Source organism: Microtus ochrogaster, chromosome 1 (assembly GCF_000317375.1).
Source record: "Microtus ochrogaster isolate Prairie Vole_2 chromosome 1, MicOch1.0, whole genome shotgun sequence".
NCBI classification, from domain to species: Eukaryota; Metazoa; Chordata; class Mammalia; order Rodentia; family Cricetidae; genus Microtus; species Microtus ochrogaster.
In genome coordinates this window covers 36,145,176-36,154,885 of record NC_022009.1, presented here as the reverse complement: position 1 = coordinate 36,154,885, position 9,710 = coordinate 36,145,176, and the positions used below count along the sequence as shown (strand labels likewise).

Genomic DNA, 9,710 nt, shown 5'->3' with positions numbered 1-9,710 from the left:
ATGCACATCTAGTAATAATGTGCCTACACACATGCACATCTAGTAATAATGTGCCTACACACATGCACATATATAGTAATAATGTGCCTACACATGCACATATAGTAATAATGTGCCTACACACATGCACATCTAGTAATAATGTCTCAAAGCCCTGTCTGGAGATAGAAAGGTAGAATATAGCAGGTGTCACAGGCACCAAGGAACTGTGTGTTTACTAAAAGGACTTGTCATAAGTAAGTGGTCCATCAATGGAATCTCACTGGTAGCCCAATGTGAAAGCAGGAACTCCCTGGGAGCCCTGCAGGCTGAGCACGGTCGAACTGAGGAGCACATGCATGTAGTTTGCATTAGTAAGCCGTTGTCCTTGTTGTTTAGGATGAGGTCATGAGGAGCCCTGGCCTGTATGCCCTTGAGGACGGAGAGCAGGAGAAGCACAGGAAGTCTCTGAAGCTCCTCCTGGAGAAGAAGCTGGCTGTGCTAGAGCGGGCCATCGAGAGCAACCCAAGCAGTGTGGACCTGAAGCTCGCCAAGCTGCAGCTGTGTGCGGAGTTCTGGGAGCCCAGTGCACTGGCCAAGGAGTGGCAGAAGCTCCTTTTTCTGCACCCCAACAACACAGACCTGTGGCAGCGCTACCTCTCCTTTTGCCAGAGTCAGTTTGGCACCTTCTCTGTGTCCAAACTCCACAGTCTGTACGGCAAGTGCTTGAGTACCTTGTCTGCTGTTAAGGATGGTAGCATCTTATCCCACCCGGTACTGCCGGGCACAGAGGAGGCCATGTTTGGTAAGGAGATAAACAGAACTGGTTGTGTGGGAGGATTTCCTTTTTGTTTGGCTTTATGCTTATTTTAGAAAGGTCTAAATTATCAGAGCAGATTTTTTATTGCAAGCATTACCACTCTGGCTATGACAGGGTGGGTAGGTAGGATGCTAGAGCCTGCTCGGCTCACAGGGTGGGTGGTGGGGTGTCCGTCCGGCTCACAGGGTAGGTGGGTAGATGTTAGAGCTAGTGGAGTTAGAAAAACATGGACTGGACACCTTTTGTATTTCTTCACCAAGTAGACTATTCCAGTCTTAGTTGCTTTGGCTGCCAGTGGTCATATCCATTGAGACCCCAGTTACAGGCATCTGTCAGGAAGGGACATGAATCCTTACTACGTACAAGTAAGTGACTGGGATTAAATGTTAATGTTTTTGGTGTGTCCCTTAAGGATCTTGGCAGCCGTGAGGTACAGCAGGCAGCATCTTATGCAGTAGGTGGAGAATGTCACTCTTCAGCTTGGGTTCTGGATTTATCCTTTATTGTGACATTGTGCAGATTCTGATCTGGGACAATGTGCACATTTCTGAACCTGTTTGAGCTTGTTCCTTATTGGGAACAGCAGGATAACATTTGCTTTACAAGACCATTGTGAACATGAAGTGAGATAATGCATGATGTACCTGCATATGACAAGCACTTATTTCTTTGAAACCCCTGTTAGTAAGAATTAATTATCATTGACATTTAGAGACACAGATGCATTGCTCTAGAAATAATAGACGTTCCCCACACCAACAGAGAGTCTTGTATTTGGGGCTAGAAGGTACAGCTCCATGCATATGTGATCCCCTAGGTCTAATCCATAACACCAAGACTAAATAAATGACATGAAAGTGTCTCATTTGATATTGTTCATGATATGCTTCTATATCTTAGTGCTACTTAGTAAATGGAATTACACCACCATTAAGATGAGCTGAACGTTTCAAATGTGGAGTTGTGGTCTGTTCACTCTTGGCTGAAGAGATGGTGAATGAATGGTGAATAATGCCATCTAGTGATGGACCGAGTTCAGCTCCTTGCCTTCACAGAAATGGATGCCATCCCCGTTTCTCTTGTAATAGTGAATTTGAGTATTGGATAGCTAACATTCAGGCCTACATTTTTAGCTTATTTTAGGATATATAGATGGGTATATTGTGGTTTTTTTTTTTTTCTTTTTTGGTTTTTCGAGACAGGGTTTCTCTGGTCTCGAACTCACAGAGATCCACCTCTCTCTGCCTCCCGAGTGCTGGGATTAAAGCTATATTGTTAAAATTTGTGTTTTGTGTAGTTTTGTACAAAAAATAGAAAAAGTACACCTTGATTACAGCACTGTTGCTATTTTATTTGTTTATTTAAAAACATTTAAGCTGGGCATAGCGGTGCACACCTATAGTCAGCACTATGGAGGAAGGGACAGGAGGGACACCTGTAGTCAGCACTCTGGAGGTAGGGACAGGAGGGACACCTGTAGTCAGCACTGTGGAGGCAGGGACAGGAGGATCTCTTGAGTTTCGGGCCAGTGTAGTCAATGGAGTGAGTTCGAGGACAGCAAGGGCTACACAGAGAAACCCTGTCTCAAAAACCAAAAAAGAAAAAAGTTAGAATTTTCAGATTTATTTTTGTGTGTGTGTCTGTGTGTATATGCACATGTGCACAGGTACCCGAGGAAAGCAGCATAGGGTGGTAGAGCCATTGGAAATGCTTTATAGGTGGTTGTAGAAGTCATCTGACATGGGTGCTAGGAACTAAATTCAGGTCCTCTGGAAGAGCTGTCCCTCCAGTCTGTTTGTTCTTTTAAGTCAGGACCCTGAAGATATGGCAGCGGCTTGCAGGTGTTCAGTTGCGTTTTGGAAAATTCCATTTTCTTGCTGCCGTCAACAAAGACCTGTCCCCATTGTGCCTTTGCTTGCAGCACTATTTCTTCAGCAGTGCCACTTTCTGCGGCAGGCCGGCCACTCAGAGAAGGTCATCTCTTTGTTCCAGGCCATGGTTGACTTCACCTTCTTCAAGCCTGACAGTGTAAAAGAGCTGCCTACTAAAGCACAGGTACAGCACACACTGCCTCCCCAGCAGTACTCCAGTGACAGCACTGGGTCATGCTGGCTAGATCCTGGGCCCCTTCCTCCCAGATACAAGGTCACGGAGAGGGTGGCCTCCTTCCCCAGCAGCCTGTTTAAATGCAGCCTTGTGTCCACGGTTCTTAGCCATGTGGAGCCACGTGTCATTTTCTCTGTCTGGTCTGGGTTCTGTTGCTGCCTCTTCATTGCCTCAAGTCTCCTCTTGTACAGTAAATGAGGTCAGACTTGGGCATTCTGTCAGCAGTCCTCATCATGGAGGGGCTCATCTTTAAGGTGACAGGAGATGTTTTTCAGAGTTCACTTCATGTGGTAATGTAACACAGCCTAAGAGCTATGCCGCTGTGAAAAACAACCACTTCTGTCTGTCCACTGAAGAAAACGCCATTTTCTGCTTGGGGAAGAGGTCTGGGGGCAGATGGAGAGAACATCTGGATTCATGGTAGGCCTTCGGAAGAAGTTTTGAAAACTCAGGTCTCATGTGAACTGCCAGAGAAGACCATTTTTATCATGATGCTACATTTAGACAAACAAAATCAGGTCTAAAGAATTCCACCTGTTAATACTGGTGCAACTGCTATTTAACTAGCCTTCATATGAAGCAAGTTAATGTGCTGCAATGTTTTAATTCCATGCTGCACTTCAGAAGTGGCTCTGGGGTGCTGTGGTGAGGATCTGAATCCTCCTGTCCTCACCCCTCCGTGATGAGAACAGTTTCTGGTGGAACAACACTGCCCACGCTAGCAGTGTTTCAAGGGCCCCTGCTGTGTTGTGTTAGCGCCCCAAGCCGTGTCTGCAGATGTTAGATCCCAGCAGCGCAGTTCCCTAAGCATCTGCATGCAGCTCAGGGAGGCTACCTGTTCAGCAGTGTTATACATCTGCTGTCTCTTGGGAGATGACATCACCGTGACTGTAGCAGCCTAAGATGAAACAGGTAGAGGCTGTAACACTGGTCTGTTTCGGTGGAATAAACCAGCTCGTTATACACACATAGCATACTCTTAAAAAAATCAGCCTTTGTTTGAGTGTGTGGTTTATTTATTTGTTTGTGGCAGTACTAGGAATTGAACCCAGACCTTTACAATTGGTAGACATTGGGTTTTTGTTTGTTTTTAATATCACTGTCTCAAAAGTCAATCTGTAGTTTTTCCAGCCCATTTCCTGAGGGTGACTGGCACTCATTTGCTGTCCATGGCGGTGTCAGCACACTCACCCTGCCCTGTTACCCTGAAGACATGCCCTGTGACTGTCAGCCTATGATGTGCTCCCAGAAACTCGCTTGCCCTCCAAAGGTTCCTTCAGAAAGTTTCCATTAGAGTAGGTTTTGCTGCCATGAAGTCCTGTTGCTAGTTGATAACAAGATCACTAACAGGACCCGTCCTGCTCAGGGCTCCATTCCTCTGTTCTTGGGGTGATTGCCTGCCTGTAAGTTGCTGTGCACACTACAGATCCCATGTCTAGAAGACAGCAGGGCCGGGCCTTCAAGTGCAGATGGCCTTGTCCCACAGGTAGCTCCCTCCACACACCCATGCCTAAGGCATATACTGAGTTCCTGCTGTGTGCTGAGCTAGAGGTTAGGGTTCAGGATGATAGGAGCTGCCAGTGGTTAGACTGCACCAGCGGGGGCCAGAACTGGGAAACACTTTCCTACTCAGCTGCAGATCCTTGTCACCAGACCTTGATCAGCTGTTCACAACCTGATCTTAGAAGTCACATATACCAGGGGTGGAGTAATGGGGTCTTGGAGGCTGCCTGCCAAAATAATTCCTTTTTCTGTTTTGGTGTGTGTATCATGAATTGACTGTAAACATCAGTCGTAAGATGTTTTAGGGATCCTACGCTCCCCAGATAGCCAACCACCAGGGCTTATTTGGCCTGATGACTTGAGAGTTTTGCTTGTGGTTGGCCTAACTTCTGTATTTAAACTTAAACAGGTGGAATTCTTTGAACCCTTCTGGGACAGCGGAGAGCCCCGTGTTGGGGAGAAGGGTGCCCGAGGCTGGCGGGCGTGGATGCACCAGCAGGAGCATGGTGGCTGGGTGCTTGTCAATCCAGGTGAGTGCTTCCAGGAAGTTAGGGGCACACCTTTCTTCCGGGGTAGGTTCCCCTTTATGACTATTTCCCTGTAGAATGTCCACAGGACTTAACCAGAGCCCATGGACTCCCATCTCAGCGTGCAGCATTCGGGGCCTCTGAGTGTTCTACAGTTGCTGTCACCATTTTGTGTCCTTCCTGCCAGGTCCAGTTTCTCCATCCCACAGCGTCACTTGTTTTCGCTGTTCGTTTCTTCCCGAGCATGTGTTGTGGTGTAGGTCAGCCACAGTCTGTGTACCCTTCCCTGGGAAGTCAAGGCTCTTGTGTTGGCTGTGACGAGTAGGACTGCTCTGAGCACAGACGCCGAGGCCTGTTGCTTGCCTTTGTGTGCATGCGTGTGAACCTCAGTTCTCACCTTTCTGCAGCTGTGGTGGAAGCCTGGTAGCTTTATAAGATGCAGCCAAACTCTTGTTGGATGTGACCACTCGGTTTTCCTAAGCCCTTCTTTAATACCACATGTGCAGACTTAGGAAACAAAGTGAAATGCATTGTCGGATACCCTAAATTAACAAACAGTTTCAAATCAAACTACAGTTATAAGTCATAATTAAAGGTATAACGCCACTGGCTAAGAATCAGATCGGTTAACCAGTACAGTTATAAATTTTCATTTGTTCAAACTAATTACCTCTAGCTAGCTATTCTTAAAGTGAATTAAAATGAAATGAATTAAGAATCCAGTGAGTCACATGTAGGTGGTGGCAACATTAGGACAGATCATGTTTTTGTCATCTCAGCAAGTTCTTTTGGGCAGTGATATTCTAGAACTTCAGTCCCCATTCTTGGTTCCCCCCGTGAACGCATTAAACACATCACCATCCGTTCTTTATCTACTTGTTTTTCCTGGGACCCTCCCTGCTTCACGAGAGTCCTTGAGCCAGGGAGGCAGCATGGTTGTTCTGTTTGTGTGCCACATGCCCAGTGTAGCTGGAACAGAAGACAGACGGGGGTGATGTTGGCTGTACTTTCTGCTCCAGTGAAACAGATGTTTCCTTATCTAGATGAGGATGAGGAGGAGCCAGAAGAGGATGACCAGGAGATAAAAGATAAGACTCTGCCCAGGTGGCAGATCTGGCTTGCTGTTGAACGTTCTCGAGACCAGAGGCACTGGCGGCCCTGGCGTCCAGATAAGACCAAGAAGCAAACAGAAGAAGACTGTGAGGACCCCGAGAGACAGGCATGTACCCTTCACTACAGCAGAAAGCTCTGTCTGTCTGTCTGTCTGTCTGTCTGTCTCTGTCTCTCTCCAGTTATGCCTGGTAGCCAGAAGAGGGCATCAAGTACCCTGGCTTCTTATTCTTCACTATTTCTTTTGAGGCAGGGTCTCTCACTGTTTTGATGCCTGGAATTGATCCAGTCTTCACAAGATACAACTCATTGTTTGGCCTGTGATACAATATGTGTGTAGATTGAGACTTTCTCAGTGGATGAGGCTCTCGTGACCCTCTCTTGAGGGGCTGGGTTGTTCTTGCTCACTCGCTGCTTGTCACCTGAGCCTACAGGCTGTCCTGTGGCGGTGCTCAGGCAGTAAGAGCTAGTGGATGCTGAAGAGTGTCAGATGCTGGAGCCTGCAGGCCTCGGTGCTGACAGCGTTTGAGGCCAGGCTCAGAGTAGGGGTGGACCAGAAGCTGAGCAGCCTCTCTGCTGAAACCTCAGCAGGCCTGGTGCGGGGAGCAGAGAGCTTGGGAGCCCCCAGGCCTCTTTGTTGGTTGAAGCTCTGGGATGTTTAAAGGGAGGAGGATCATTGTTTGGTGTTTGAGGATTTCAGAGAGTTCACAGTCGAGTGGATTTCTGGAGCAGACTGTCTGAGCAACTTCCTGTCATTTTGCATCTTTTCTAAAAAAGCCCAAGGAGGAAAAGCTTTCTGGTCAGTTGGTGGTTCAGCTTGACTAATCCTGGCCATCCACTTTTATGGTGCTTGGACCTAGTTTCCTCTACCGAGTGGCAGAGAAGCCAGTCCTTGTGAAAGCACTGTGGGCAGGGCAGTGTCCTTGGCTGTGGGTTAAGTAATATATGAAGTCACGTGCAATTAGGCTGCTAATTGCTCTTTACAGTCCTTTGCTTCTGCTGCCCCTCCTCACCTGTACCTGTGCATCTGTCTCTGAGCAGTGTTCTCTTCTGAAGCAGATTTCTAGAGAGAAACAACAAAGAGTGAGTCTCCCACCCTAAACTCAAAGGTCTCTGTAAGGTTGTCTGCCAGCGCAGCTGCCAAGTTGTTTGCTTCTGAAGTGAACGTGGGCCTAGGTTTTCTGTGAGTGCAGCAGGTTGCTTTGGAAGCTGTTGACTTTAGCCCATTGGTCTTTCCCTCCTTCCCAGCACTCCCTGGGTGTGCGCAAGTTCTCATGGCACCTTCAGGCTGCAGCTTGCTGTTGTCCAGCTGCTCACGTTGCCTGGGGAGGCCTCTTTATTTTTGTGTTTTGCAGAAAACTTAGCTGCTCAGGTTGGGTTAGTACTGTCTGAAAAGAGCCGTGAAGCCTGTGACAGCTCTTGTGTCTCATTGGCTGTGTCTTGTCTTGCTTGCAGGTGCTGTTTGATGACATTGGGCAATCTCTGATCAGACTTTCCAGCCCAGGTCTTCGTTTCCAACTCATTGAGGCCTTTCTGCAGTTCTTGGGCGTGCCTTCCGGTTTTCTTCCTCCAGCCTCCTGCCTTTACCTGGCCATGGACGAGAGCAGCGTCTTTGATAGTGAACTTTATGATGAAAAGCCCTTGACTTACTTCAACCCTTCATTTTCGGGCATTAGTTGTGTTGGCTACATGGAGCAGTTGGGCTGTCCTCGCTGGACGAAAGGTCACAGCCGAGAGGGCGAGGATTTTATCCGCAATGTCTTCCACCTTGTGCTGCCTTTGTTCTCAGGCAAGCAGAAGTCTCAGCTCTGCCTCTCCTGGTTGCGGTATGAGGTTGCCAAGGTAACTGCAGCTGCCTCCTCCCTCATTTCATGTCAGTGTCTCAGGGGATCACTTCAGATGCATGCCCCTGGCGTCATTGTCAGTGGCTCGTGCCGTCACCACAGATGTGAAGGCAGGCAGGCAGGCAGGCAGGCAGGCAGGCAGGAGACAGTCCAGTGCTTGGTCTGATGTTGGCGATTATCCAGGCACTTAGTGCTAAGAACCAGCGTCGGCCTAAGCAGGGTTAGAGGATCTGGGGCTCAGGGCAGGAAAATAAGCTGCTTACCCTTGTGCTCTATAGCTGTCGGCCATGCAAGGTGAGGTCCCAGACTCTGCTCTGCCCTCTGCTGGCCAGTATTAATTCTCATGGATAATATGTTCTCAATTCATTTTTAAAAAATACATATGCTTTGGTAATTTCATACATGTATACAATGTATTTAGATCACATCTACAGAGTTCCCCCAGCTCTTCATGGAACCTCCACCCCCCTTCATGTTTTAATATATAAGTCCTAAAACTATCTGCAGCTAACATACACCAGGTTGTATGAAAATTGTGTCTTTGAAAAGTTCCATTTACTGGATGACTGAGTCATGAAAAACATGGAAGAGAGATGTGGGGGTCTCAGTATATTTCATCGTTTTCAGCCCTCAGTGAGCTCTTGCCTTGCACAAAAGAGCAATGTGGCCCACCTCTTGGAGATGAATATTTGGAGTGGGTTGGGCCTGTCTGTTGGGAATTCAAGTGAAAACCAGGTTGTGTGCATGCTGGCACCTGTGGCCACGGTAAACTCCAATTTCCTTTCTAGTTCAGGGAGCTGGTGTTAGCCAGATTTGACAGGAAGTGTGGGACTGCTGCCTTGGCAGTGCCCCCTCAGCCTGACGGGACAAAGGAAGTGCTTGGGGGACCCATTGTTGTTCGTTTCTTTTGCTACAGGTCATTTGGTGTCTACACGCTAAAAAGAAGCGATTAAAGTCTCAGGGAAAGAACTGCAAAAAACTAGCCAAGAATCTCCTTAAAGAGCCAGAAAACCGCAACAACTTTTGCCTCTGGAAACAGTATGCACACCTGGAGTGGCTGCTTGGCAACATAGAGGATGCCAGAAAAGTGTTCGATACAGCACTCAGCATGGCAGGCAGCAGTGAGCTGAAGGACCGTGAACTCTGTGAACTCAGTCTGCTTTATGCCGAGCTGGAGATGGAACTGTCGCCTGACTCCCGAGGAGCGGCCACAGGCCGAGCTGTCCACGTGTTAACGCGACTGACCGAGAGCAGTCCCTACGGGCCCTACACTGGGCAGGTCATGGCCACTCAGGTTCTGAAAGCCCGAAAAGCTTATGAACGCGCTTTGCAGAACTGTCTGGGACAGACTTGTGCCTCAGACCCAGCTCCTGCAGAGTCCCTGGACTGCCTGGGGAGCTTGGTCAAATGCTTTATGCTTTTCCAGTATTTGACTGTTGGGATCGATGCTGCTGTGCAGATATATGGACAGGTGTTTGCCAAGCTGAAGGGCTCTGTTCTCCCGGAAGGCTCTGGCCTGGAGGACAGTGCCAGGTCCCAGAGTTTGAGCAGTGTTCTCGAGGCCGTTACCCTGATGCATACCAGTCTGCTGCGATTCCACATGAACAGTAGTATGTACCCTCTGGCTCCACTTCGAGAGATGCTCTCAGAGGCTCTAAAGCTGTACCCAGGCAACCAGGTTCTCTGGAGGGCATATGTACAGATTCAGAATAAGTCCCACAGTGCTAACAAGACCAGGAGATTCTTGGACGTAGTCACCAGGTCTGCCAAACACTTGGAGCCGTGGCTGTTTGCAGTCGAAGCCGAGAGGATGAGGAAAAG

The 9,710-nt window shown here is 48.2% G+C and overlaps 1 protein-coding gene across 1 annotated transcript in view; it reads left to right on the top strand.

The window, feature by feature from the left end:
* Nrde2 (NRDE-2, necessary for RNA interference, domain containing) overlaps positions 1-9,710 on the top strand; it is a 34,722-nt gene that overhangs the window by 18,520 nt on the left and 6,492 nt on the right. Inside the window, exons 6-11 of the mRNA XM_005343450.3 lie at positions 379-784; positions 2,721-2,854; positions 4,818-4,938; positions 5,979-6,154; positions 7,501-7,887; positions 8,806-9,710. Coding sequence (XP_005343507.1) covers positions 379-784; positions 2,721-2,854; positions 4,818-4,938; positions 5,979-6,154; positions 7,501-7,887; positions 8,806-9,710 — 2,129 coding nt within the window. The remainder of the gene's footprint in view (positions 1-378; positions 785-2,720; positions 2,855-4,817; positions 4,939-5,978; positions 6,155-7,500; positions 7,888-8,805) is intronic.